The sequence below is a fragment of the Prorops nasuta genome, unplaced genomic scaffold (genome assembly GCF_024137725.1).
Source record: "Prorops nasuta isolate Cenicafe-Biocafe unplaced genomic scaffold, Cenicafe_Pnas_1.2 PNAS00006, whole genome shotgun sequence".
Classification (NCBI taxonomy): domain Eukaryota; kingdom Metazoa; phylum Arthropoda; class Insecta; order Hymenoptera; family Bethylidae; genus Prorops; species Prorops nasuta.
Genome location: NW_027116803.1, coordinates 6,147,162 through 6,174,784, shown reverse-complemented (window position 1 = coordinate 6,174,784; position 27,623 = coordinate 6,147,162). Strand labels below are relative to the sequence as shown.

Sequence of the window (27,623 nt, the reverse complement as noted above, 5' to 3'; positions counted from 1 at the left end):
AGTTTTAGTTTTTTACTGTTAAAGTTATTTGTTATAACAAAGTTAATTTTAACTTAGCTTTATAAAGCTGTGCTTGTTTAATACGAAAGAAAAGGGGTACTTTAAAGATATTAATAATTTGCTATAACAATATATAAACTGCATTAGGTATACAAAATGTTAACAGACTACTGTTAGAAGGTAAGAAAATTAGTTGAGTCATATTAAATCCTTCAAACTCCCATTTTTTAAACGGTAAAGAAAAAAGCCGAATTTGTGTTCATACTATGTAATACGTTGTAGTTTTTATTTTCATAGAATTTAAGATGTTGCAGAAAACCTCTATTTTTATAGTAATATCAAAAAAATTCCTCATTATAAGCAATTTGTACAATTTGTAGTGAGATCCTATTTAAGAAAGATACTTATATTTAACATTATATTTTAAGAGTTTTGTTATATTTTGTAACAGCACTAATGTACTTTAAATTACTTGTTCTACACTAAGTATTAATTTCAAATACTGTACAATAATAGTTATGATTATTTTGTTATTTGCAGTATTTTTATAGTGTAGAGCTATTCTGTTTGCTACTATGAAATAATAGAATTTGTAGACTGACTAAATTTTATGATAATGTAAATACACAATGTTTAAAACCATTATGAGCTAAACAGCTTCAAGATCAAAGCTAACTAATGGTATATGGAGCTCTAAGTTTATTTATGAACTTTTAATACTAGAAATCTTAAAAAACTAAGAAAAATTCACAAATACTTAATGGAAGGTGGCTATAAATAATTATTTTGTATATTAAACTCATTTAGCAATCAGCAGTATTGTTTATTATCTTGTGAATATAATTTTCTTTATTATTTCCAAGAAAACTTTAGATACTGTATGTGTTTTTGTATCATATGTAAAAAGTTGTATAACAATTACATTCCTTTTGTGTCATTAACTATTTAGCCCTTTGCGGACGAGAGCCGACTCTTAGTGGCCATTTATCGAAGAGTAATAAGTTTTGTCGTCCACAAATGGTTAAATCGTCTATGATTTTAAAAATTGTTTAGTATTTTAAAAGGTAAACTACTCTTAAATACAAGGTATTTTTTGGCTTGACCATGTGTAAAAACAACAAATTATTTATATTTCAATACATAATATCGTTATTCATAAGCTTCAATGAAGTAATGAATATTTGTAATGACACTAGGAACTAAACTGGAAATGCAATCAAATAGTGGTGATTATAATAAAATATTTGTGTTACATATATATATTTATTAAGCCAGTTATATGAACAACTTGCATTTGTGATAACATTCCGTCTTTACAAATTTTGTTGAATTGCTTTATTATATATAAATTAAACATGAAGCGATAAGTTAAAAAATTCACTCAATTCATTTTTCAAAATTTTCAGAAGAACATAAATTTTACTTAATTTAGTTTAAAGGGATCTTTATGTAAAACTTGATACTTGCGAGTTATTTTTAAGAATGTATAATGGATTTTTTCAAGAAACCTTGTATATACAGATAGATTAGAGTTTGAAGTTTGAAAAATTAAAAAACAAATGTTTTTGGACAATTCTGGATTTAGCAAATTTTGCAAATTAACGCCTCACATACATAGTATACGTGTGAATCATATTTTGCATCAATTACTTCATCTCTTTATATAAACTATGTAAAAGTACTCTGTAGTGCTACATAAATAAAGTCTGATTTTATCAGTCTGCAATTAAATAGTCTAGTTTCGAATTACACGCGCACAATATTTATAACTTAAAATTATTTTAAATAAGGATGCTTTTTTTTAAATAATAATGGTAAAGAAAGATTAATCCTTCTTTCTCGAATATTTTCCTACTAATTCAACAAAAAATCTTACGAAAACAATGGCTTAAATATCGGAATTTTTCCCTGGCGTTAGTGATAAGTCTCCGGTACTACATGGAATAGTAGGTATGTTAGAGCCTTGTATTGTAAAGCCTTGGTAGTCTTCTAAATTTGCTGGTTTCGAAGGAGATGCAAGTATTGTATTAGAATTCTGAGAAACATCTAAGAAACTACTAGATCCTTCTCTATCATGTAATTGAGAATCGCTTAACCCTAAATCATATTGTGTATCTAAACTGATTAAACTTGCTTCGTCGTCAGCTTTACTAATATCTAAGCTGCAATCGCCAGTAAATGAAGGGAAATCAAATGTTGGTGACGGCGTAATACAATCTTCCAGTAGCGAGTTTCGTATTTCCGATTGACTTGAGGATAAATTACTGTGTATACCCTCGCTAATAGGATGCGAATAAATCTGCCAGTAAAATGTAATAATGACTCAATAGTTTAATTTGCGGACATATATAATCCTAATCGCATAAAACATATTCATTTTCTATACCTGAGGAATAATAGGTGGAGGTAATTGATAAATTTCAGCATCCTCAGAGTCTAAATCAGTAGGTAATTTTTGACTGCGAGTTATTATTAATGGTGTCTTTTCAATAATTGAATCTACCTCTGCTTCTATCTGTTCTTTGAAATGAATCATATCACTTTTTAATTGAAGTGTGTTTCTTAATATTTCCTTATTTTTTACAGCAATTTCGTCAAGCAGAGTAATATCCTCGCACATCATGCGTAAATTCTATAAGTTTATGCACATGTTTCAAGAATACAAAATTTAAATATTAAATAATGAAAAAATTAATAGCTAATATTAATTACCTCGCATATCATGAGAGCAGATTCCCAAGTGTTTGGTGGTACCCTTTTTCCAGACATAAATGCATTAAATTCTTTTTCATTCATGTTTAACGATTCCGCGGTCAAATTTTCAATAAACGATACTGCACAACACTGTGATATAAAGTAATAAATGGCACGTTTTACACTGTTAGCTAAATTTTTACATTTAACAACTTACAAGATTTGTGAAATAATAACCTCCTTCTCCAGTCATTAATCTTGTTGCATTGCAAAACCTTGTTATGAAGTTTATGTTACTTTTTAATCGTGCAGGATTAGCTTTTAAAACAATAAAAATCAGAGCTGGTAAGAACTCATCAGCAGAAGCAGGCCCTCCCACAGATTGCTGTAGTAGCAAAAATATATTTCGACAACAATGTATAATACAAGCTAACTTTTCTTGAGGGGCCTTTACAGAATCCATATTAAGCAAATCTGAAAAGAGAATTTAAGTTAATTAAATAATAAAAGTAAATCTTAGATTAAATTATTCTTAATAAAGTACCATATACCAGTAATGGATGTGTTAACTAATTCTCTAACTTCAGAGCTAGTTTCTTGGATTCTGCATTCCAAATTCTTTCCACTTACCCAATTTAATTGACGTATTCTAAAATAAAATAATTATGATACTCTTGTTTTGATAATAATCAAGAATTTCTTATCATAGTAGTAGTAAAACATTATCACCTTTTTTGTATAGCAAGATCTTTTTCTTCATCTGTTGTTGACTGGGGACAAAAGAGAATTCTATATAATAAAGTTATTGCATATCTTTCCACATAATCTAAAAGTTTTTCTTTAACATCAGCTGGAATGTCTGTAATTAAAAAAATGTTTTGTTTGATAAGAAATATGTTGACTACAGTATTTTATTTGGAATACCTGAGTATTTATCACTATTTTCTAAACGTTTGGCAAATTTCTGATAAAAATTTTGAGTTATTTCAGAAAGCTCTTCTATTTTTTTTATATCTTTATTTTGTAAGATATCACTGACAAAACTGTAAATCAGTTTCTTAACATCCTTTTCTACTTGGGTTTTTGCTATCTGAATTATAAGTTCTCGATTCTCTATCCTTACTCTGTCAAGATCTGGATTATCTTTCTTCAATTCATGTAATAGTTCTTGATATACTTGTCCTAATAAGTTATTGTAATATAAGATTAATATCAAAAATTCATGTTCTATCCTTAATGTTTAAATTATGTTTATATACCTAATTACCTTTTGTTGGTGGTTTTCGAAATGAGGCAAACATTAATTTATGCTTCTTTTCATTTTGTAATTTCTTCTCATCATACTTAATTTGTCCTGTAGCTACTACTTTGCTAGAGTTATCACTAAAACAATACAAGCTGCTTTGATAATTTTACCTATTATATTAAAAGTAGTATTTACAACTTACGCTTCACGTATTTGTGCTCGAGAGGCATGCTCTCTTTGAGCACGTTGTTTTTGTATATGATTTTGATGACATTTGCTACAGTACCCTTCCCATTCTGCATTCCCATAGTAGCCACAGCCATTCTTGCATTTCAAATCAGCTTCATCAATACGAAGAGATGGTTGTTTTGTAGAATACATTTCTTTTATATTATTAAGTACTTAAAATTTCAATACAACTTATTTATCAAGCAAATCTTATTAATCAATATTCTGAAAACAAGATTTATCAACAGATATAACCTCATATATAAGAATTCTTATAAAATAATTACATATTAAATAGCAAATATGCATTTAATGAAATGATTTAAGCGGTTTAATTAAATGTATCGTATTGCTCAATACAAATATTTGTTTAAACATATCAGACTAGTTTTTAAATCATACGTAAATACACAGCACTCTCAAGTTGAGTTCGGCAATGAACCCAATAAACCTTTTTCGCTCTGACGGAGTTTTCCCCAAAAGATTTCATGGACTTCGTCTAGTGATATTGTGTCCAAGCTGAAATCGGGACAGCCTGCCTGCCGAGTGCCGAACTCAAATGCAAAAGTGGTGTGCCTGTCTACGCCCTCTGCAATAAAGTACTATAAGAGCTATAAGCTAGCTAAATGCTTATTCTGCTTATTTTATTGGTTAAAAAATCTAAACATTAAAAACCGCACCAACGAATGATTTTTAATTTTTTTTCTTTTTCCGGCATAAAGGCTTCAAGACTGGTTTGGGGTGGTCTGTTTAACAGATGAAGTAATCCAATAAACCAAACAAGCAATCCATTAATAAAACTATAGTTGTTATCATTGCCATGATACAAATTGGAAGTTCAGCTTAATTATACAACAAAAATCTTCAACATGCCTTGTGAAATGATAACTCTTCAGCTTGGCCAATGTGGAAATCAAAGTATGTAATGTATACTTATATTATTTTTTTGATGTCATTTTAAATTCATTAATAATCTAAAATTGGATAATATAAATAATTAATTCTTTCAGTTGGCTTTGAATTCTGGAAAAGACTTTGTGCAGAACATGGTATCAGTCCTGAAGGAATTTTAGAAGATTATGCTACTGAAGGTACAGACAGAAAAGACGTGTTTTTTTATCAATCAGATGATGAACATTACATCCCAAGAGCAGTTTTACTAGATTTAGAACCCAGGGTTATTCATACTATTATGAACTCCCCATATTCAAAAGTAAGTTTTCAGAGAATATTAATAACTTTATTGAAATAGTTTCTCACTTAACGTGTTAAAATTAAAAACTATTTTCAATTATAGTTATATAATCCAGAAAATATCTATTTGTCCAAACATGGTGGTGGAGCTGGAAATAACTGGGCTTCAGGATACCATCAGGGAGAAAAATTACAAGAAGAAATATTTGATATTCTTGACAGAGAAGCTGATGGTAGTGATAGTTTGGAGGTGCCTAAAGAAAATTAATATTATTTTATAGTTGGTCTTGTTCAAACAGTGTTTTCATATGTTCAAATTTTTCATATGCTTTAGGGTTTTGTATTGTGTCATTCAATAGCAGGTGGAACTGGCTCTGGAATGGGATCTTTTATGCTTGAATCTCTTGCTGATAGATTTCCAAAAAAATTAATTGAGACTTACAGTGTTTTTCCAAATCAAGATGAAATTAGGTAAATATGAAACAAACTGGATGTATTTTGTATTCATGAATTATTTTCTATTTAAAATTTTTTTATAGTGATGTTGTTGTACAACCTTACAATTCTTTACTCACATTAAAAAGGTTAACGCAATGTGCAGACTGCGTTGTTGTTTTAGATAATACAGCATTAAATAGAATTGCCTCAGATAGATTGCATATACAAAATCCAAGCTTTACACAAATTAACAAACTTGTGTCCACTATAATGTCTGTCAGCACAACTACCCTTAGGTATTTTATTTCTCCTTCTCTCTCTCTCCACACACATGATTTTGGTAATTAATAATGTAAAAAAGGTTATTTTTCATTTTATTAAAAGTATTTTTTTATAGATATCCTTCCTATATGAATAATGATTTAGTTGGTTTAATAGCACCATTAATTCCTACACCTCGTCTACATTTTCTGATGACAGGATATACTCCCCTTACAACAGACCAAGAGGTATAATATTTATCTTGTTTATATTAATTTAAAATTTGAAATATATACTAATGGAATAAATAATAATAAATAGGGTGCATCTGTGCGAAAAACTTCTGTGTTAGATGTAATGCGAAGATTACTTCAACCAAAGAACATGATGGTTTCAACTGCGTTAGATAGGAATGCCGCTCATTGTTATATTTCTATTTTAAATATAATCCAAGTATGTTTACTTTCTTCTCATTTTAAATATGAGTTCTTTCTGGATCAATCTTTGAGCAATTCCCATTTTAGGGTGAAGTAGATCCAACTCAAGTGCACAGATCACTGCAGCGAATTAGGGAAAGAAAACTTGCCCAATTTATACCTTGGGGACCAGCTAGTATACAAGTTGCACTTTCAAGGAAATCTCCTTATATACAAAGCACTCATAGAGTGTCTGGTTTAATGCTTGCTAATCACACTAATATATCGTCAGTAAGTATAATTACAGGGGAGATATCAATCTTTAGTTTTATTTTAAGTTCAAGTAATTAGTATTGCTTACTTCAATATATATATTTAATTTTAATTGTAAATTTCAGCTTTTTGATCGCGCTTTACAGCAATATGATAAACTTAGGAAACGAGAAGCTTTCCTGGAACAATTTCGAAAAGAGAAAATGTTTGAAGACAATCTGCTGGAGTTGGATAACTCTAGGGAAGTTGTTGAGTATTTGGTGAAAGAATATCAAGCAGCGACGCGCGCAGATTATTTAACTTGGAATCCTAATAAGGAATCTTAAACAATTACTTTCTCAATGAGATCATATTTCATAATAAGTTTAACGAAGAAAATTTGTTGAAACAAATAGTATTACAAATCAGTATATTATTAAATGCCATAAGTTAAAATTCTTTATTAATAGTTCGAGCGTGGCTCATCTGATGTGATTAAATTAATGTTTGTTATATTTTTATTAAAATAGATACAAAATAGTTTATACAATTTTAGATTGTTGATAATTTGAAACATTATAAATTTTCAAATTTCGACATACGCTTTGGTGGTAAAGTAGCAATGGTAATAAACCCTGTATGCCCAGGTACTGAATGGTTATGAGTAACTGTTAGTAAATTGGTTTCCTGCCTTTGCTTCTCTTGATTGCTATCTTCTTGAGCACGCTACAATTAAACAATTATTTTTAGTACATTTTGTATTTAATTTAATATCTGAATAAATTAAAAAAAATAAATCATACTTGATATTTTAAACATTCTAAATCTAACAAAGGAAGATTTCTATATACAACATTCAATTCTCTTTGTAAACACTCATATGTTTGCAATTCAACAAATCCTTCTTCACTAAGGGTTTTACATGTACGTTGAACTTGCTCAATGCATGGTGAAAATGAACACAATTTTCCACCTATTGAAGGAAAAAATTCAAATAAAATTTTTCTTTAATATTATTATAAATCTTATGAGAAACATTTTTCTTTACCAGATATTTTCATAGCTTTCTTTGCGTGTTGTATAGCTAACCATGGATGAGGAAGATCTAAAAATATTGAATCTATTTTTCCAGTTACCTCATCTCCAAATCCATTTACACACGAATCTCTATAACTGACTGTAACAAACTCCTCCAGACCATGACTTTTAAATTCTGAACGAACTATGTTTACTCGTTGTTCATGAAAATCAAAAGTGTATAAATGCCCATAAGGACGAATAGCACGTATCAATGAATGCGAAAGAGATCCACTTCCAGTTCCTATAGTAAATTTAGTAAAAAATAATATTCAAGTTTAAAAAAGTATTTTAAATTCTGCTGAATTAAATATTAACCTGTTTCAATAATTTTACTTCCAGGCTTGATATCCATTAAATGAATTATTAAACTTATATCCGGTGTATAAATAATTTGTGTTCTATGAGGAAGTGTGATAGTCCAAAGTTCTGGTGTTGGTTGCAGCACATATCCCCAGCCTTTTGAAAGCTCTACTTTACTACCATATTTCTGTCCAATTAATGTTTCAATTTTAAGAGCTCCATATATAGTTTGAAATACATTATCAATTTCTATATCATTTTTATTTTTAATTTTAGATGTTACTTCTATAGAATGCATGTTACTAGGGCCTAAGTACAGAATAATAACATCTCCCTCTTCTATCAGTTCTTTAACTTTATTAAAACTCATTATGTGTGTATATAAATATAATACTGAAATGTGAGGTTATTAGCACATGGTTCTCTTCAGCTGATCTTTTAGGGCGGTATTCATAGTCGTTGCTTGAGTCACGCCTAAAGCCTGCCTGACTTCATTGAAAATGACTTGTAATAAAACGTGCTTATTAACGCTAGTATTTTTGTTCTATTTCTTGAAAATTATGAAGCACAAATTCGAACTTTTAAATAAATAATATAAAGGAATTAAAAGAGATTTCACATTTGGTTAATAATCACGGTGTTTTTAAATTAGTTACTTAACTCTACTAAGCTACAAAACACTTAACAAATCGAAATAAACCATCTATGTACACCTACACATCAATCCATATAAATCTTTCTATCAAATTATTTAAAGCTAAATTTCTTAGACAGGTAGCATTCTTACTAGCATTATAAGTACCAGTAAGTTTAGTAAAAGATAAACTAAAAGGAATTATAAACATATATTAATATATTTTTTAAATCTGTATGATATTAGTGGCAAAACTCTTCTTGAAATTACACGGCGTGTGGAGTGGCACGTACACAGTGGGAAATTGAATCGTGTGTGATTCGGCTAGTTTCACTCTGTAATTTAACATGGAAAATGATATACTACACTATAGTTAAAAGCACACACGATTCAATTTCCCACTGTGTACTTCAAATTTATGTTTGTTGCGCTATTATAGTTTTTCCAAAAAATCTTCTACATTTATAGTATTTTATGTATAGAAATATTTGTTTCTTCTTGGTCTTAAATGACTCGTTAAAGTTTGGCGAAGCGTCGTAAGGTTCCCTTTTTCTTAATTATTGATGGGAAATAAAATAAAATGATTAATATCCCTTTTTTTTCTCTTTTTTAATCTAAAATACAAGCACTTACGTCAATTAAGCAGATCAATATAATCATTTTGGTCTTTATGAAAATATTCAAATTTCTAAAAATGTAGAAGATAATTTGAAAATATTTTTTTGCCACTTAATGCATCCCCTTAAAGCATTGGACTATTGAGAAAGGATAAGTACTCGATCATCAATAAGGTTCGAGTCCCCATCAAGAATAGAACATTTTAAAGCTCCACATTTTATAAGTTCCAATTAAATATTTCATTAATTAAGAATAGGTATCATATATCGTATAGGTAAGATGGTCTGAAGAATTATTTTTATTTCTTTTAATTTATATATATAATTTATGTTAGAGGAATTATAGCGGATAAATGGTTATATCAGGAAAATTGAGATTTTGTTTCTTCGGTCTAGCTTTAGCATTAGAACATAATATATTTATATATAAAGTGCAACATTTTAATGAGTATCAGGGGAAGCTTTGATAAAAGATAAAACAATTGTATATGTATATATTTTATTGAGAACCCATCAATACATATATAGCAACTATTTTAGTGGCTATAAACATTGTTTTTGATTTTTGTATTGGAGAACACACCATTGTGCAAATGCTTAAACGTCAGTCAGGCCTCGAAGGAGCCTCAAATATTATAGTATGTGCCACGTAAACTGTAAGTGTTCTAAATTTATTGATTAGTGTTCCGGATTTTTAAACAGCATTCTCTTTGATCCAATCGACATAAGAAGATAAACGGGTATAAATGGTTGGATATTCAGTGGAAGCGCAACTATCTCTACTCCAAGATACAAAACCAACAAATTTTCCGTTGATAGTCAAGGGATCACCACCATCTCCCTATTAATTACATATAAGAATGCATTAAAATGAATGCTTGTTGACGAACATAAAAGAGATTAAAGATAAAGGTATTTTGACTTACAACGCAAGGTCCTTGCGGAATATCTGGGTTATAAGCGCAAAAATCGGTCTCATAAATCCTACCATTGTACTTATTTGCTGTACGGCATTCATCCTGATCGGATATAAGAACAGTAGTATAGTGAAGTCGTTGGTCTGACACAATTTCATGTGGCTATATTTGAACAAAACAAAATATTCAACACAATAAAATATAGAGCTTTGAAAGCTTGCTTTAATGTAATTGTAATAGAATGTGTATGTGTGAGTTAGTGTGTAAAATGTAAATAGGTTGGTGTGAAAAAAGGGTGAATTTTCAGAAACGTACATTGGAGATTTAAGTTTGGACAGACTGTAAATTTCGTAATAATAAAAGAATTACAGACGACAAAGCACATTTGGTATTTGATCCAAGGTTAATTCGATCTAAAATAAAGACAAATTCTGGACTGAAAGTTAAACGAGCAAAGATTTGTTAAATAATCTGGCGCCGTACTGCCAGAATTTATAAATCTATCCAGAGTTAAATAACTGAGAAAATGTTAAGTTCATTGTTGTTTAAACGCAATTGGTGTTTGTAAATAAAGTTTAATTAATCTCTGTTTCTCCTTCTTTCTCCCTCTCTCTCTCTCTCTTATTTGCTCTCTTGGCTGCACTAATCTATATATACCAACAAATGAATATGAATGTGCTATGTGTGCATGTAAAACGGGTTCACACACGCATAAATATAAGTTACCGTTGTAAAATTAATTGATTCTTATTCTATCAATTGAACAAGAAGTAGCTGATAAGTTTAACTCAAACTAATTTGTATTTAATTAGTTATAATAACAGCGATTAACACTAGACATTTTTTTGACCAATCGATAGATAATTTATCAATGAAACTTTCTACTGCAAAGAATGGATTACAATGAAATTAATAGATTTAATTTATAATTAAGAATACATAATAATTTAACGTAAGCATAAAATCCTTCTCAAAAATAATTGAAAAGCAAGAATATATTAATAATTTTCACCTTGAAATTTTCGTTACGATAACGATCGACTTAATGGTTGTCATGTAAGAAGTCATTGATTATAGTGTATAATCAATGCATTAGCTATAGCATCTATGCACTGGGCAGGCTCTAAAATTGTTGCTTTATTAACTAAAAAGTAAAATTACTTTAGTAAATCCCCAACCAGCAACAATGCCAATGTCTCCAACTTTGAAGGAAACATCTTTTGTTGGTAAAGAAATGCTATTAATTGTTGGTACTTTCTCAAATGGTGTCTTTAACTGTAATCAATGGACAGTATTTTATATTGATTTATTCATATAATGACAGCACACACTTTATAATAAGAAAGAGTCTGCTATGATAGATAATTATAATTTGCTCCAAATATTTATTATAAGTTCTTACTTTCAATAAAGCTATATTGTTCCTATGAGGATTATGATTTTCATCGTTTGGGTAAGCAATAACTTTTTCAACTTCATGTGCAAAAGTCATGTTGGCAATGAAATTAACCCCAGCAATAACTAACATCATTTCGGGATGATTCACTTTTACACAGCTGGATACAGTAAGCACATAATTTTCACTTATAATCGTGCCTCCACAATAATAGAGCTGGGTGTCAAAAATTTTGTGCATAATTGCTACCTAAAAATGTAAAATTGTTAATAATTTTCTGTTTTTTATTTAAGGTCGATCATACTTATAAAAATAATAGTGAGTATACTTGATATGGAAATTGTCCTTCTCTAGCATAATTTCCATTAATGATTTGAGGCTTCAAGTCATAGGGTAAGGCTGGAAGTATGTATAAATTACGAATTAATTTATTATTACTCCAGTAAACATTAGTAGAAATAAAGCTATTATAGGCACTTTCGAATAATTTTATTATTTTATTGTTAAGTGGAATGTTATTATCGAGATTATAATTTTTAAATTTTCTTTAAGTAATAAATAAATACTACTGAAAATTAGTTTCAGCATATTTTATTCTTCTATTAATGGACAATATAATTGTTAAAAATAAACAAAAAGAAAAGACAGCACTAGCTCTTTTAAAATAATAAAATAATGCATTGGTCTGCGCGGGACGTTCTGCAGCGACTGCAACCTTACCAGTTTATTTGAAATTAAAAAGGACGAAAAATGATAAAATTATTCTTAATCTCGGGAGTCTTTATGTTTTTTAAATTTTAGTAAAACCTTTAAATAACAAAATAGTAGATATTTAAAAAAAAACTTGTTGTTTCTTTCAAACGGTGCTAGTTTAATATCTCTGTAAGTTTTCAATAAATTTGTAAACTCCCAAAATTTAGTCTGGTTTAATAGGTCTTCACTGAATTTGTTTCAGATGAACTAGAGAAGGTTAGAGCCTCAAGTGGCCAGTGCATCATTTTGTTTAACAGGAGTTAGTGTTGCTATTGTTTATTTTCTTTTTTATTAATAATATTGGAATGTATTTTGCGTTTATAGTGAAATAAAATATGCTGAAACTTATTTTCCAAGACATTTAATTTATAAAAATAATGCCAATGTTATTGCATTCTTCGTGCCTCTCAAAGACAAATTTCCCTTAATTCAATTAGTTTACATACCTTGTGAAGCAGCCACTAAAGCTAAGAGGCACACTATTGTAATTGCCATGATTGGCCAGATATAATGAAAGGGCTAAAGAAAACTATATAAAATTCACGCAAAGCTGAAAGCAGTCAATTTATACAACAGCTTTTGTTATCATCAATATCCGGTTAGATAATAATTACAGAAAGTAATTGTGTCGATATCGGATACGATTACTGTAGGTACTTAAAATTACAAAAAAAAACATAGCTTATACTAACTTAGTTATCAGTCATTCAATTGATAATCGCAGAATATGTAAAAACCTATAGAAGTAATAACTATTCTCGGCCTACTATGATTATTTATGAAATTTAATTCTGAGAATAAATCACATCAGAAATATTTAAATTATATAATATTTTAGGAAAATTGCTGTTTTTACATAAATAGCAACAAGAACATCATAGTATAGTAAAATAAAACAGTTATCATATAGAAATCGTGTCTTAGTACTATATCATCTTTTCTGATTAGATATTGACACTAATATTTGATTAAATCGATTAATAACACAGTGATTCATAGAACGTAATAAATATGTTCCTTCTGAAGAGGGTGAATCATTTAGATCTAATCTGATAAACGTCTCGAAAGATATGAAAAATCGAATATATATTTTATATATATATACAATGAAGGTAGAGCCAAATTTGAACCGCCTTAGCAATTTGTGAAATATAAAAAATAGGAATAATTTAAATAAAAATAAAGTATCTAGGAATACTAAACTATATTCTTAACTAGAAAATATGCAAATTTATTTGTCGATAGAAACATTAAATGTACACAACTTGATTTAAAGCAATATACATGTTTTGACATAATTTAAGAAATCGATTTTTTAATTTAAACCAATTGTGCCCAAAAAAGATCATTAATTTTAAGATGCACAATTAAAACAATATTATTATTGTTTGCACTTATTTATTATTCGATAATTAAATCTGTTACATAATAATATAATTAGAAACATATTTGCAGCAAACGTAAATATTTTTATTTTATAAATTTAATATGTTGCATGATGTGATGATCACAGGTGACCAGCATTCAATTTGGAGCTGATGCGGCAGTGGCAGCATGTGGTGTAGGAATGCATACATATACATAGTCCGCAGGAGTAAGCGAGATAGTTTTTATTCAAGAAATTGTGGACAAAGCTATCTACATGGATCTTTTAAAAAATAATTTTCTAAAAAGTGTAGAGAAATTAAATATACCAGTCAATTTTAAGTTCTATATACCAGGATTACGATTTAAAACATAAACCACATTTAGTGCAGGTTTATTTGTTATATTATTGCTTTGAAGTATTAACTTTCAAGAGGAGTATTTAGTATAAGATACACCAAAAAAAATCATAATTCAACAATTTTTCGTGAATTTTGTTCCACTTTTTCTATTATATTAAAAGTATTTTTATTTTTATAATCATTTCATCAAGATTTTCCGTTTCTACAACTTTTAAAATTTGAATTATAAAAAAGATGGTTAAAACGGTAACTTATTCGAAAGATATGAATCATTAAAAACATGTGCGCCTGAGTCAGAAATCATGATTGTGCTCTTCTTGAGGACTAAATCTACCTGAACAATCTCCTGATATAAATAAAATTAAAAATCTGTTTGAATTATTAAATTATAAACTTTATAGCAGCCGATCAGTTCCAAAAACAAATTAAAGTAACGATTACTTGAAGAGTGACATAGCATACATTTAGATTATATCAACCAAATTATTAATACCATCCTGAAACGGTTGCACTATGTTATAAAATAAAGAAATTGTTCTGTGAAGTACTAAATTACTATTTATTTATATAAATTTAATATGATTCTATTTGCTAGTTTTCAATAACCGTACACCAAGTATTAATTTTTAATATAAAAATGGATTTATTAAAGTAGTTTTGATGTGAACTTATACAGTATTTAGGCAATATGAATTTAAGTAAAAGAGTCGAGCATGGAATAGAATGTTCGACCTTACAGATTTCAAAATTAGGACTAAAGGTCTTAAAGGCCTTCGTGACTGTTCCGTTCTGCGAAATTATTCAAACTGTTTGAAGGGATCCTTCATAACAACATTTAAAAACCACAATGTATATCAATATATTAGGGTATTATTTGATAATCAATTTGCGAAATTCATTATACTTACCATTTTAGCGATGTCGCGAATTGCCTTTTTATAGTAAAATAGTTAATTTTTGACAAAATAAAAAAGAATATTATTGTTGAAAAAACGATAGGGGATAAATGTGACTATTTTTCTAAAATTAGTAAATCGTGAGATTATTAAAATGGTATAAGTTTCAATTTGGTCGTCAAATAAATGACGTATCATTGACACGTATATTCGGATTTTATTTTGTAATGTTAGCATGAGGGACCCGTTTAATGCGTTTGCTCGTTTGGGCCAGCTAGCTCTGGATGATAAATTTACAAATGCCCATATAAAAAGAATTTTGCGATACATGTGAAAACCAGATGATCCTTTCAGAATGTTCTAAGTATCCGAGGTGCACTTTGAGGCCACTTGTGCCTTAGCAATTAGCACCAGAGCAAACAGTATTTTTTGTTAAGATCTTAAGTTTCAGTAGGATTCTGCTTGAGTGACGTCTTTCAACATTTTAATTTCTTTTGGGTAACCGAAATATTTTCTGTTTATAATATCAGTGATATTATTTAGTATAGAAATAGTAGTAAGTACAATTAATGTTTATAAAGTGAATGGGTTCGAATATATAACAATTTTATTTAAAAGTATTATGCATTTTTTGTGTCCAAGTTTTGTTGTGATACTAAAGTTATGCCTTAATTTATTTAATCGAGGTTAATTTTGTAAAAAATTAAATAAGAAAATTATAAAATATGTTAATATTTAAAAAAAATATGGTTTGACTAATTAATACGGAATAGATCTAGTGGTTTGATAATAAATAAACAAGAACAATAACAATACTCTTAGGATTCCATAGTATCAGAATATTAATGGGAGTCACTGTACTTGCCATATAGGCACTGCTTTTTTTTCGATGAAACTGTAACATCAGCACGATGCGATGCAACGTGTAAAACTATTCCTTCTATTTCATTCACAAGAAATATTTATGAACTCGGTTTAAAGGTTAATGAAAGTTTCAGAAAGAGCAAATTAATCTTAGTCTTTCATTTAGTTCGTCTGGCGTTTTCCTTTATAAAGTCATATTCGTTAGTGTAAATTAATTTACTCCAATAATGCTTCGCGAATTTTTTTTGTAGTCTGCGATTTGGTTGTAATAGGATACGGTATATCTGTAAAGAAATTAAAAACACAAATATATAGTTTCTCTTTTCAAAATGAATAAAGGGTTTTTTTCTATAGTTGGCATATACGAGTAGTATAATTAGACTAAAACGGTGATACAATATTTCAGACGCTTAGCCCCTACTATGATTCTCAAGCTCATACAGTTATTTTGGTTTGAAGGTCAGAGTGGAGGTTCTGAACATCTACAATTTTGCATCACTAGGCTAAAAAGCTTACTGATGTTACAGCTAACTCAATCTTAAAGCACTGATTTTCGATCGTTTTAGTTTAATAATATTTATTGTTTGTTATAAATATATTTTTTTTTAAATTAATTTTGCTCATTATCTTTAACATTAAGTAAGATGAGATATTGTAATACTCAGTGCAATACTTGGTACAAAGTTTCCTATGTGCCACAGTTATAGAAAAACCCTGAATAATATTATAAAAAATTATCAAAATCATTCTAAAGAATATAGAATAAAAATTACATCATCCCATAAAATAAAATTTAAGACAACCATATGCCACTCAGCTTTCAAAAACCCCAAGCATTTAAAAATGATCCATAAAAGATACTTTTTTAAAATTCTTAATTTTTGAATTATTCAATTAGCATTTAGTTTATTCATTACAACCTATATAATTTTTAATTCTAATGGAAATATAAGAAAATTGAAGTTCTAAATCTCAAGATGATCTTGTTTAAACAACAATTTTGGAAACTAAAATTTACCTTGCTCGTTAATTTTAATTGCATTGATATTTAGTGTTTCACATAATGAATTGCTTTTCACATCTGTTTCAGGTATTGTTATTTTATCTGAACACAACATTTCAAGTTCCTCTTCTAAGTCAGAATCTGTATAAGGATTTGGCATAGCTTCATTAATCTCTATTTCAGTTTCTTTCATTTCAGATATAGCCTATAAAAATATGAATTTGTTATTAATAAATTTAAAATACCTATAAGTAAACTGATATACATATAAACTATAAACTACATACTTCAGAAATATCTTCAATTACATCTTTAATATCATATTCAGTAGGTTGGTCTTTTCTTAATTGCTTTATAAAGATAGATGATTTTTTGAAAGTTTCGTATACAGACGATGTTACCTCTGTATTTTGAATATGTGCTTTAATAGATTTTACATTACTCAATATCTGATGGTGGTTATCTATACGGTGCTCTAAATCTTTTTTCTGTTTAACATAAGTTCTTGCTACATTGCGATTACCATTTTTTAAACTTGATTTAGCTTCTTCAATAACATGATTTCTTTCTTCATTCAGAAGCTGAATTCCTTTTAGTAATTTATGTTCCTCTTCTCTTAATTTATAGATAGCTTTATCAAATTCTGTTATATCATTGACTGTATTTTTGGAAAATTTTATTAACAATTTATCAATTTTTTCATTTGAATCTTTACATATTACAGCCTTTTTGTTATATTGTAACCATTGTACTGCTAATATAACTGTATCTTCAGTAATAGTCTTGTATTGTTCGTTTTGTTGACAGTCCTTCAAAATTTCAGTTACTGTCATCAAAAAATCATGCTCTTTACTTTCAGCAGCAGATAAAATAAAATTGGCAATGCTCTTCAAGGGTTCAATATGAATATAGCTTTCGTCAACATTTTCTACATTTCCTATTAAAATATTTTTCATTGATAAGAATGCATATGCAAAAGGTTTTTTAATAAGCATATCCAAACTCCAGAGTATCCAAGATTTGCTTGGATCTTTTAGAAAATCATTTTCCCTTATAATTAATTTACATCTGTAAAAATAAATGTATTGTTGTAAGTAAATTAATATATTTATAATATTATAAAATAACCTTTAAGGGTTCAGAATTAATGTAATTATGAACAAGTTTTTACCTAGAAAGGTCCTCGATTATCATTGGTAAACAATGTGGTATTGAGCCATTTCTTTGAAAAGCATTGTTTAAATCATTTAAGGTAAAAGTGCACTTAGCATTTGTTTTTAAATAATCAATTATTCTTTTTGTCCAATAGTCGTATTTTGATCTTCTATCTTGTGGATTGACTGAATTATTACGGATGGGTGAAAATAGAGCATTTATTCGCCTTTCTTCTTCCTGAGATTTAGCCATGTTTATAAAATATATATAAAATGTGTATAATTTGTGTGTGTCAACTTTCCATAATTTATTTAGACTTTTCTACAGCAATATATTTATTAACTGAACAAAACTTGACAGTATAAGTAACAACTTTATACAAAGACATACTGTTCAGTGATTAAATTCGGATCAAGGATGATCAGCTGGGTTCGCAGTGCTGCAAAACGAGGGACGGAAAATAACAAAAAATCCCTAGAATAATCTGAAACTAGTTACGAAACTTCCGCATATAAAAAAAAGATTTGGATTAGGAGAAAATTGTTAGTTTGAGTCAGACAAATTGGCGAATAAGGCAGCCGACTGTTAGCTACAAAATCTATTCCAAGATATACAGGTTGTTTTGGCCTAAACAATGATTTAAAATTTTTTTATTATAATTATATTTGCGAAAACGAATAAATTTTTTTCCAGTTTTTTTTTAATCGCCGTTCTTGCACGTGCTGCATTAAAAATTCCTTTTTTAAGTTTTAATCCATTTTTCATTGTATATAAGATGACAAATTTCGTAAAAAATTGATATAGTGTAGAAATAGTGAAATTCTTTCACTGTACAATTCTTTTATATTTACATAAAATTTGTCCGAATTTCCTTTGCTTTTGGAAATATTCGCATAAAGCACCCTGTATAAAAATAAAAAGTCTGATTATCCCTTGAACTCGTTCATAGATTGTAATATTAAAAATAAGGACTTAAAGTATAGTTTTCATATATCGAATTTAAGCTATATATCTTCAACCTTTATCCAGGACGTATATATATGAACGGATTTTCCTGACTTTTTCGAAATACCGATAGATAACTTCTGCTTCAATTCTACTGTATGTATTATTTAAACTGGAATTAGCATTTTCAGTTAAAATAATTTCTCGATTACCAGCAGTTTCCGTCTTTGAATATCCAACAATGTTATATATAGAACGAACAATGGTAACTTTTATTTATTAAACCATTTAACAATAAACTTAATAGGTTTATTAACTCAAATACATTTTAAAGTACAGGTACATTTTAAAAGAGAGAAGGGTCACAAATTATTGGTACATCTTTCAGGTTTTTAAACAGCATTCTCTTTGATCCATTCGAGATAAGGAGATACACGAGTATAAATAGATGGAAAGTCATCATCAGCACAATCACCTATACTCCAGGATACAATACCAAAAAGTTTTCCGTTGACAGTCAAGGGACCACCTTCATCTCTCTATTAATTATATAAGGATAAATAAAAATTAATTTCTCTTGACGAACATAAAATAGATTTAAAAAAAAATGTATTTTGACTTACGAAGCACGGTCCTGTCGGAGTGTGAGGGTCATAAGCGCAAACATTAGTATCATGAATCGGACCTTGATTTTCATATCGTTTACTGCACTTATTCTGATCGGATATAACAACAGAAGTAAACCGAAGTTGACTGTCACTTACTATTTTTCGCTATATTAGAAAAACAAAAACAATAGTTTACACAGTAAAATTGAGCTTTGATACGTTGCTTAGTATGATGCTATAATTATCGTTATAGGTGGCCTGCCCAGTAGATAAACAATTTAGCAGTAAAGCATGCTACTTCAAATTATAGATACAACTAGATGATTAGATTTTACTTATAATAAAAAGTAAATTATCTTTTAGTTTTAACGTAAACTTAAAATTCTTTGCAAAGTTTAAATTAGGTAGAAAGAATATATTAATGCTGTGCACTTTAAAATTCCCATTATGGCAATGATTCATTTACTATCACTTGTAAGATTAGTGTATAAATTAATGCATTAATGTTTTTGATTGTTCTTGATTTGATTTCTCAATATTTCTTAAATTGTAATACGAATTGGAAATCATTTTTTAATATTATAATCTAAATAAATATATAGAAAAATTTATATAAATGTCTATTCATTGTACAGCAAGCCAAATTGTTGCTTAATTAACCAAAAAGTAAAATTACCTGATTTCTTCCCCAGCCAGAAACAGTAGCAACGTCCCCAACTTTCAGGGAATCGTTTTTCGTTGGTAAAGGAATGCTTTGAATTTTTGGTACTTTATCAAATGATTTCTTTAGCTGAAAATAATAAATACTATTGTGTACTCAATTATTCATATAACAGCCACGTATTTAATTAGTAGAGCATGAGATAGTCTACTATGAGCAAAAATAATTTGCAACTAATATAGTTAATAGGAGTATTCTTACTTTTAATAAAGCTATATCATTCTCCTTAGTATGGAAATTTAGTAACGGATGACGAATGATTTTTTCAACATCATACATATAAATCTTGTTGTTAACATCATTAGTTCCAGCAACGACAGCCACCCCCTCGGGTAATCTCTTTTGTAAACAAAGTGCTGAAGTAAGCACGTAATTTTCACTTATAATCGCCCCTCCGCACTGATCGATTAGCCATACTACTTCTCTGTACGCAATAGATACCTAAAAGTGATAAAATTTTTTTAATAATTGTCTGTTTTTTGTTTGAGGACGATCATATTTAAAATATAATAATAGCGAGTATACTTGATGTGGAAATTGTCCTTCCGCAGCTATGTGTCCGTTCAATACTAGAGTCTTCGAGTCATGGGGTAAAGCTGGAAGTAAATTAAGAATTAATTTATTGCCACTCAAATTTATATCAATATGATTAAAACTATTGGATAAAAATCTTTTAAATATATTTTTTAATTGTTAAAGAAGTGTTACCATCGATAGGCATTACAAATGCATTAGTTTATATCAATTATTTCGTTATGTTCGTATTAAATGTACGATACGATATCTTGGATTTGCATTTAAAATTTGAAACGAGTTGGTAAATTTTTGTTTGAATTATGTTTCCGACTAAATGGAAAATGTTGATTGGAGAAAAATAATTGTAAATTTATAGGAGGGTATAACGCTTTATAGCGGGAAGATCCGACGGAAACAAAATTGGTTATATTTAGGGATTTTATTAACCCATAAAATTGTCGCATTTTATTTTCTAGATGTTAAGGTATTTTTTAAAGCAAAACCAGGAAGATTTTTTAAGAGAAAGAATGGCCTAATCAACCCCATGAATTTGATTAGTTTACATACCTTGTCATGCCACCACTAAAGCTAAAAGGCACAATACTGTAATTGCCATGATTAGTTGAATATGGTTGAAGAGTCGAATAGAACTATCAAATTCACACAAATCAGTCAATTTATAGAGCAGTTTTTGCTATCATCAATGTCTGATTAAATGGAAACTGCTAAAAAAGAAGTAATATCTCTTTCGATATCAGATATGAAATATATTGTACATTAGGTACTTAAGTTTCAACAAATCATTGCTTACTCTTACTTCAATTAATTATCATTTAATATGTATGTGCAAACTGATAATTATCGTTTTTGTGCCGTTATACTTACTTTTTGAATTTAATTCCAATATTGTTCTCACCAGTAATATTTACATTAAATAATCTTGTAGAGAAAATTGAATATTTACACTATAGAAACAAGAACACTTTAATATAGTCAAATAAAACGGAGTCATACAGAAACGATGATTTAGCAAAATATTATCTTATTATAATTAGATATTGATGTTAATACTTAATTCAATCATTTAATAATACAATGGCTTGTAACACTTGAAAGTATCTTCTTTGTCAAAAGAATAATCTCTTTTGATCTAATCAGACAAATATTTCAAAAAGTAAGAAAATCGATTATATATTTTCGTTTCCGACGTCTGAATGAATTGACACATTTTTATAATATCTCGAAATTCTGTTGTTAACTTTTCATACATGCTACAGTAATATGTGTTACAAAGGAAGGACATCTATTTAAAATATTTCATTTGACCCTCGTATGACCCAAAGTTCATCCAAAATCTTGATTTTATGAAATTTATAAAATACTTTTCACATCTCCTTTATACATTTGTTATAAATTCATAGTTTTCGAGGCAAAGGAATATTGTCGAAGACTATAATTATTTACCCCTAATACTCCATTCATTCTAATATTATTAGCTACCTAATTATCTATTCTAAAAGATGTGTGGTATAGATGTCGCGGTTCAAGTTTAGTATATATATATATCAATCAAATTCATTGAACATGCATGTGTACACTAAGGGTTGTCAGATAAAATTGTATTAGTTTTAAAAACAGTCAATTGTTGAGGTGATATGTTTAAAAAACGTATACAGCTACATATAAACATTTCTCTATCTCAGTTTGCTAAACGTTTTCTATACATAGTATCACTGACGTCGTCTACTTAATTTTGGCATTTAATATTTTCATTCTTGATTACGGTTTTTTGAGAAACTTCCTATGTCTGATCAAGCCGATCTATTGAAGGGAGGCCATATTACTCCAGAAATTCAACAACATTAGTCTGCAAATGCTTTCCGTATCTCGTCAGCTTCTGAAGATATTCACATGGAGCATCCTCTATGGGCAAAGCCCAAATATCCCGCAAATTCTTGAATGAACTTTAATATTCGGAATACGATCTTGAAGCATATTTATTTTTATACAACCTTCAAGGTAACTTTAACTTCTAGTCCTAAAAATTGGAATGGACTTTACTGCTTTTTCTCCTATTTTAAATGGGGATTGTTAATTTCGGGTTAACCTTTACTGTTTTATATATATGAACTGAAGTATTTTCGACAAATAATAGCTATCTAGTCTTTTGGATACCCATTACCGGTTGTAATTGCAGTAGATAATAATTAGAAATTACCAGGGATACTATTGGGGTCCTTTTCTCGATCTGCATTTCAATGAATATATAATATGCATGGAATAGAAAACCATAATCTTAATTTATTAAATTATTTCACAATATCTTATGCCTTTATTAATTCAAATATACACATACTAAAAGATAAATACATCTTAAAAAAGGAAGTTTCATAAATGTATTGGTACATGTTATAAAATTTTAAACGGTGTTCGTTTTGATCCAATCGAGATAAGAAGATACACGAGTATAAATGAATGGGAAGGTACCGTCAGCACAATCATTCCTACTCCAAGATATAATACCAACAAGTTCTCCGTCCTTAGTCAAAGGACCGCCTTCATCATCCTATTAATTATATAAGTAAATATTAAAATAAATACCTGTTGACGGAACATAAAATTGATTTAAAAAAATATAATTTGACTTACAAAACACGGCCCTATATCGTCTCCTCGTTTATAAGCACAAATATTAGTATTACGAATCATATTGGCCTCATATTCATATATTTTTCTACACTCATCCAGGTCAGTTATAACAACAGAAGTATACCGAAGATACGCGTCAGTTATTACATCTCCCTATATTGGGAAAACAATGTGTATAGTAATATATAGATTTGAAAGACTGCTTAATATTACGATAATTATTAAAAAATGTGATCTGCTCAATAGATATTCTATATTTATTAGTAAAGCTTACTATTGAAAATAAGAAAAGCAATTAAGTGACTAGATTTTATTTATAATTCAATATAAATCTTCTGAAAAATTTATATTGGATAGGTATAGTAAGAACATTTATAGCCGTGCAAATAAAAATTCCTATTATGGTAATGACTCACGGGTCGTTATTTGCGCGATTAGTTTATTACATCAGTGTATTAATATTATTAACTGTTTTGATTTGTTTTCTCAATACTTCTTAAATTGACATATGAAGATAACCATCTTTGAATACTAAAATCTGATATACTTAAAAGAATTTATATAACTGTCTATCCATAGGGCGGGAGGGCAAATTGCTGTTTATTAATTAAAAATTGAAATTACCTCTTGTTTTCCCCAACCAGAAACAATGGCAACGTCTCCAGCTTTAAGAGAATCGTTTTTCTTCGGTAAAGCAATACTTTGGATTTCTGGTACTTTATCAAATGATTTCTTTAGCTGAAAATAATAGATGTTATTTCGTATTAAATTGTGTTTATATAAGAGCCACATACTTAATATAGGAAGAGCTAATCTGCTTATAATCGACAATAAACTGCAACGAATATACATATGTGACAGGGCTCTTACTTTTAATAAAGCTATATCATTTTCCTTAGTTTCGTAATCTTGAGACGGGGGATAAATAAATTCTTCAACTTCATACTTGTAGCCTTCAAATTCACGAAGGTCAGTCGTTCCAGCGTAGACGACAAACCGATGGGCATTGTTCTTTTTTAAGCAAAGTGCTGAAGTAACTACGTAATTTTCACTTATAATCGCCCCTCCGCACTCACTGACCACCTGCCATTTACTAATTTTACCCAAAATATATACCTAAAAATGTAAAATAATAATTAATTTTCTTCTTATGGTTTAAAGACGATTATATACTTTACAAAATAGTAATGAGTATACTTGATATGGAAATTGTCCTTTTGCAGCTATTTGTCCGTTATTTACTTGGGGCATCAAGTCGTAAGGCAAGGCTGAGAATAATTAAATTACAAATTAATTAATTGCCACTCAAGTATATATCGATATAAATAAAGCTATTGGATAACTTTAGAATGTTTTTATTGTTCAATTTAGAAGGAATTGTTACCAGCGACAGACATTAAAAATGTATTAATTTAGGGAGTTTCTATGTATATATAAAATAAATACTTTAATGTAAATAGAGGTTCAGTATTTTCATTGTCCCATTAATGGACAGTACATTATATTTTAACAATTTAAGACATTTTAATGGAGGCACCATCTACTTAAAAAATACAGTCACGCACTGTTGTTTGCAGAGCCCTCTGAAGCTTGATCAATGATGTAAAAAAAGAAATTCTGTAACGTGATTGAAATAGGCAAAATTTCGGTATAATTCTCAGTTTTTCAATTCCAAAAAATCTTTCTGATAAGATAATAACAGCAGTTTGAATTTGGAAAGCAAATATTGACTACGTTCTTTTTAACGGTTGTCATTTTGTTATCCGAAAGTTTGACTAAATTATACTTGGTTTTCTACAAAGCCACAATTTGGAAAACTAACAGCCAATAATACCATGAAAAATTTGACAGAAAATTATTTATAACACAAGAGCTATGCAATACCATAAAAATCTTCTACTCCATATCATCGATACATAAATCGATTTTGAATATATATTTAAAATTTGAAATTCTTTGATGATTATTTTTTGAGTTATTTTTCCGGCTGACTTGAATAATAATTTGAGAAAATCGTGTGTGAATTTATTGATGTGTGTGGTTTATAGCAAATGTCCACGACGAGATTCGAAATTCGAGTATTTTACATTTTTATCACAATCTATAGAGTTGTATTATTTTATTTTTCATATGTAAACGCATTTTATAAGGGGAAAAAAAAGATATTGTTTAAATTAAGAGTTGCCTAACCTCATTAATTTCATTAGCTTACATACCTTGTGATGCCGCCACTAAAGCTAAAAGGCACAATACTGTAATTGCCATGATCAGTTAAATATGATTGGAGAATCCAACAGAGAACTATCGAAATGAAGCACAAAGCAGTCAATTTATAGAACAGATTTTGTTATCATCAATATCGCGTTTCCTCCGAATAGAAAAAATATTTTATCGTTATCGGATTTAATTTTGTAATAGGTACTTCAATTTCAACAAATCATTCGGAAGCTTATTGCAATTAATTATCTCATTTAATCTGCATCTTCAAGATGATAATAATTGTATTTATCCCTTTGCACTTATTTTTTATATTTAATTCCGACATTTTATCACCAGTATTGCTTATATTAAATAATATTGTAGAGAACATTGAATAATTGTATACACAATAGAAACAAGGATATCATAATATATTACAACAAAACAGACCACACAAAAATCATGTTTCAGCAAAATTTTATCATGTATCATTATAGATATTGATATTAATATTTGATTAAATCATTTAATAATGCAATGACTCGTACAATTTAAAAAAATATTTCCTAGAAAAAAGGATATTTCCTCTTGATCTAATCAGACAATAGGTATCTCGAAAAGTAAGAAAATCGATTATATATTTTATACGTATATATTTTCGTTTTCGACATATGCATGAATTGACACATTCTTATAATATCCCGAAAATCTTTTGTCATAGCTTTCATATATGTTATAGTAATATATGATACAAAGAAAGGATACCTATTTAAAATACTTCATTTGACCCTCGAATGACCCAACGTTCGTCTAAAAACTTTATCAAGAGTTTCAATTTGCTGAAGTTCAATGAGAGAGAGAATCATATATTATATTTTAACGGGATCCCTCACGCCTACTTTATCGACAGTTCAAGTCAATAAACAATTAGTTTAATAAAATTCAAATGCGAAGCAAATTGAACAATCGGGCGTTTGCTGGACAATGTGCCAGTCCTAACGAGTCAAACGAACTTAAAAACACTCAAATTAATTGAAAAATAACGCTGTACCATTGTGCTACTTTCTTGAAGAGAGGTTACTTTTGGTTATTTCCACTTCAAGAACGCGGGACAGTGGTATAACGTTATTCTTTATCCGATTTGAGTTTTTTTAAGCTCGATTGACTCGTTAGAATTGGCACCTTGTCATAAAGAAGCCCGTTTGTGCAATTTGCTTCGCATTTTACTTTTATTAAACGAATTGTTTATTAACTTGTACTGTCGGTAAAGCACGCGTGAGGGATCCCGTTAAGGGACATTTTGAGAAACATATGAAGACTATCTTCAATTAATTAAATACAACCTTTAATTTATTATTGAGCATTCTTGTGCTTGCATGATAGTGCAAGTACTGCAAATACAGTAACAATGAAATGAAAATATGTATTAGTTAGTGTATATGTGCATATTATCAGTCAATTGTAAGGTGTTATATTTATGCGTGTATATGTACATATTTAGTTACACAGAAACATTTCGCTTTCAACTGTGTTCGCTGTACATTCCCTATTGGGATCTGACACGTGGGCGGAGTCAATATATATAGATATACAGGGTGTAACCAGCCAAAGACCGAAAGATTTTGACCAGAGATTCTTGAGGCTATACTAAGTAGAAAAGTCCTATATTATAAGATCCGCAAAAGCATGATTGCTGAGATAAATCAGTTTGAAAGCGAGCAATCAGGGCTTTGATCGAACGGAAGAATTACTTTACTGTCGCTTTCGTTGACACCTCCCTTTCGAAAAACAAAAGAAGCTCGTACCTCTCCGCCGCTCCGTAATGCCGTACATGTACACACACACGCCCGCAACTACGCCGATTATTAATATTACCTCCTAACGTTCTACAATCCTGATCCAAGCACCGTATGA

General features: G+C 29.0%; 7 protein-coding genes across 9 annotated transcripts; 1 reads left to right on the top strand and 6 right to left on the bottom strand.

Moving 5' to 3' along the window:
* Positions 1–30: 30 nt before the first annotated feature.
* Rabex-5 (Rabaptin-5-associated exchange factor for Rab5) lies at positions 31–4,641 on the bottom strand. 2 transcript variants are annotated; one of them, XM_066728215.1, is made up of 10 exons: positions 4,456–4,641; positions 4,143–4,393; positions 3,962–4,077; positions 3,619–3,876; positions 3,424–3,553; positions 3,246–3,343; positions 2,912–3,168; positions 2,713–2,844; positions 2,387–2,632; positions 31–2,299 (listed from the first exon to the last, which is right to left on the bottom strand). In XM_066728215.1, exons 2-10 carry the CDS (start codon positions 4,319–4,321, stop codon positions 1,889–1,891), a joined length of 1,827 nt encoding a protein of 608 aa, XP_066584312.1. In that variant the 5' UTR covers positions 4,322–4,393; positions 4,456–4,641; the 3' UTR covers positions 31–1,888. The 2 variants fall into 2 exon arrangements, with proteins under 2 accessions (XP_066584312.1, XP_066584311.1); XM_066728214.1 differs by having other exon boundaries at positions 4,143–4,641.
* A 125-nt stretch (positions 4,642–4,766) lies between these two features.
* On the top strand, positions 4,767–7,078 carry LOC136774116 (tubulin gamma-2 chain). Its single transcript, XM_066728218.1, has 9 exons — positions 4,767–5,086; positions 5,179–5,381; positions 5,466–5,612; positions 5,697–5,833; positions 5,902–6,096; positions 6,198–6,309; positions 6,383–6,514; positions 6,586–6,768; positions 6,876–7,078. The coding sequence occupies exons 1-9, from the start codon at positions 5,038–5,040 to the stop codon at positions 7,074–7,076; spliced, it is 1,359 nt and encodes a 452-aa protein (XP_066584315.1). The 5' UTR covers positions 4,767–5,037; the 3' UTR covers positions 7,077–7,078.
* Positions 7,079–7,224: 146 nt separating this feature from the next.
* On the bottom strand, positions 7,225–8,800 carry Trmt61 (tRNA methyltransferase 61). The gene is made up of 4 exons (XM_066728219.1): positions 8,125–8,800; positions 7,778–8,050; positions 7,533–7,702; positions 7,225–7,455 (listed from the first exon to the last, which is right to left on the bottom strand). The coding sequence occupies exons 1-4, from the start codon at positions 8,477–8,479 to the stop codon at positions 7,306–7,308; spliced, it is 948 nt and encodes a 315-aa protein (XP_066584316.1). The 5' UTR covers positions 8,480–8,800; the 3' UTR covers positions 7,225–7,305.
* Positions 8,801–9,731: 931 nt separating this feature from the next.
* Positions 9,732–12,920, bottom strand: LOC136774296 (trypsin-5-like). Of its 2 annotated transcripts, XM_066728482.1 has the most exons (6): positions 12,873–12,920; positions 12,002–12,072; positions 11,680–11,922; positions 11,439–11,552; positions 10,287–10,439; positions 9,732–10,201 (listed from the first exon to the last, which is right to left on the bottom strand). In XM_066728482.1, the coding sequence occupies exons 3-6, from the start codon at positions 11,911–11,913 to the stop codon at positions 10,055–10,057; spliced, it is 648 nt and encodes a 215-aa protein (XP_066584579.1). In that variant the 5' UTR covers positions 11,914–11,922; positions 12,002–12,072; positions 12,873–12,920; the 3' UTR covers positions 9,732–10,054. The 2 variants fall into 2 exon arrangements, with proteins under 2 accessions (XP_066584579.1, XP_066584580.1); XM_066728483.1 differs by lacking the exon at positions 11,439–11,552.
* Positions 12,921–13,957: 1,037 nt separating this feature from the next.
* On the bottom strand, positions 13,958–18,488 carry LOC136774139 (charged multivesicular body protein 7). The gene is made up of 4 exons (XM_066728250.1): positions 18,088–18,488; positions 17,204–17,984; positions 16,932–17,121; positions 13,958–16,197 (listed from the first exon to the last, which is right to left on the bottom strand). The coding sequence occupies exons 1-4, from the start codon at positions 18,321–18,323 to the stop codon at positions 16,130–16,132; spliced, it is 1,275 nt and encodes a 424-aa protein (XP_066584347.1). The 5' UTR covers positions 18,324–18,488; the 3' UTR covers positions 13,958–16,129.
* An 850-nt stretch (positions 18,489–19,338) lies between these two features.
* LOC136774637 (trypsin-1-like) lies at positions 19,339–21,436 on the bottom strand. The gene is made up of 6 exons (XM_066729053.1): positions 21,429–21,436; positions 20,871–21,000; positions 20,547–20,786; positions 20,301–20,414; positions 19,640–19,789; positions 19,339–19,555 (listed from the first exon to the last, which is right to left on the bottom strand). Exons 1-6 carry the CDS (start codon positions 21,434–21,436, stop codon positions 19,409–19,411), a joined length of 789 nt encoding a protein of 262 aa, XP_066585150.1. The 3' UTR covers positions 19,339–19,408.
* Positions 21,437–23,157: 1,721 nt separating this feature from the next.
* Positions 23,158–25,816, bottom strand: LOC136774303 (chymotrypsin-2-like). Its single transcript, XM_066728494.1, has 6 exons — positions 25,727–25,816; positions 24,708–24,778; positions 24,381–24,626; positions 24,135–24,248; positions 23,511–23,663; positions 23,158–23,427 (listed from the first exon to the last, which is right to left on the bottom strand). The coding sequence occupies exons 1-6, from the start codon at positions 25,773–25,775 to the stop codon at positions 23,281–23,283; spliced, it is 780 nt and encodes a 259-aa protein (XP_066584591.1). The 5' UTR covers positions 25,776–25,816; the 3' UTR covers positions 23,158–23,280.
* Between the last annotated feature and the right edge of the window lie 1,807 nt (positions 25,817–27,623).

Excerpts from the sequence above, each read along its gene's own strand:
- LOC136774296 (XM_066728482.1), bottom strand. The coding sequence starts at position 11,913 with ATGCACAAAATTTTTGACACCCAGCTCTATTATTGTGGAGGCACGATT. Across the intron at positions 11,553-11,679 it reads ACAATATAGCTTTATTGAAA|TTAAAGACACCATTTGAGAA; the intron begins GTAAGAACTTAT and ends CATTGATTACAG. Across the intron at positions 10,440-11,438 it reads CTGGTTGGGGATTTACTAAA|CCACATGAAATTGTGTCAGA; the intron begins GTAATTTTACTT and ends GTTCAAATATAG.
- Trmt61 (XM_066728219.1), bottom strand. The coding sequence starts at position 8,479 with ATGAGTTTTAATAAAGTTAAAGAACTGATAGAAGAGGGAGATGTTATT. Across the intron at positions 8,051-8,124 it reads AAGTAAAATTATTGAAACAG|GAACTGGAAGTGGATCTCTT; the intron begins GTTAATATTTAA and ends AATTTACTATAG. Across the intron at positions 7,456-7,532 it reads TAGAATGTTTAAAATATCAA|CGTGCTCAAGAAGATAGCAA; the intron begins GTATGATTTATT and ends GTTTAATTGTAG.
- LOC136774637 (XM_066729053.1), bottom strand. Across the intron at positions 20,787-20,870 it reads AAGGACAATTTCCACATCAA|GTATCTATTGCGTACAGAGA; the intron begins GTATACTCGCTA and ends TATCACTTTTAG. Across the intron at positions 19,556-19,639 it reads CTCCGACAGGACCGTGCTTC|AGAGATGAAGGTGGTCCCTT; the intron begins GTAAGTCAAAAT and ends TATAATTAATAG.
- LOC136774139 (XM_066728250.1), bottom strand. The coding sequence starts at position 18,323 with ATGGCTAAATCTCAGGAAGAAGAAAGGCGAATAAATGCTCTATTTTCA. Across the intron at positions 17,985-18,087 it reads ATAATCGAGGACCTTTCTAG|ATGTAAATTAATTATAAGGG; the intron begins GTAAAAACTTGT and ends TTATTTTTACAG. Across the intron at positions 16,198-16,931 it reads AATTAAAATTAACGAGCAAG|ATATACCGTATCCTATTACA; the intron begins GTAAATTTTAGT and ends ATTTCTTTACAG.
- Rabex-5 (XM_066728214.1), bottom strand. The coding sequence starts at position 4,321 with ATGTATTCTACAAAACAACCATCTCTTCGTATTGATGAAGCTGATTTG. Across the intron at positions 3,877-3,961 it reads TCGAAAACCACCAACAAAAG|GACAAGTATATCAAGAACTA; the intron begins GTAATTAGGTAT and ends ATAACTTATTAG. Across the intron at positions 3,554-3,618 it reads AAATAGTGATAAATACTCAG|ACATTCCAGCTGATGTTAAA; the intron begins GTATTCCAAATA and ends TTTTAATTACAG.
- LOC136774303 (XM_066728494.1), bottom strand. The coding sequence starts at position 25,775 with ATGGCAATTACAGTATTGTGCCTTTTAGCTTTAGTGGCGGCATCACAA. Across the intron at positions 23,664-24,134 it reads CTGGTTGGGGAAAACAAGAG|GGAGATGTAATAACTGACGC; the intron begins GTAATTTCAATT and ends TTCCCAATATAG. Across the intron at positions 23,428-23,510 it reads ACGATATAGGGCCGTGTTTT|GATGATGAAGGCGGTCCTTT; the intron begins GTAAGTCAAATT and ends TATAATTAATAG.
- LOC136774116 (XM_066728218.1), top strand. The coding sequence starts at position 5,038 with ATGCCTTGTGAAATGATAACTCTTCAGCTTGGCCAATGTGGAAATCAA. Across the intron at positions 5,382-5,465 it reads TGAACTCCCCATATTCAAAA|TTATATAATCCAGAAAATAT; the intron begins GTAAGTTTTCAG and ends TTTCAATTATAG. Across the intron at positions 6,097-6,197 it reads GTCAGCACAACTACCCTTAG|ATATCCTTCCTATATGAATA; the intron begins GTATTTTATTTC and ends ATTTTTTTATAG.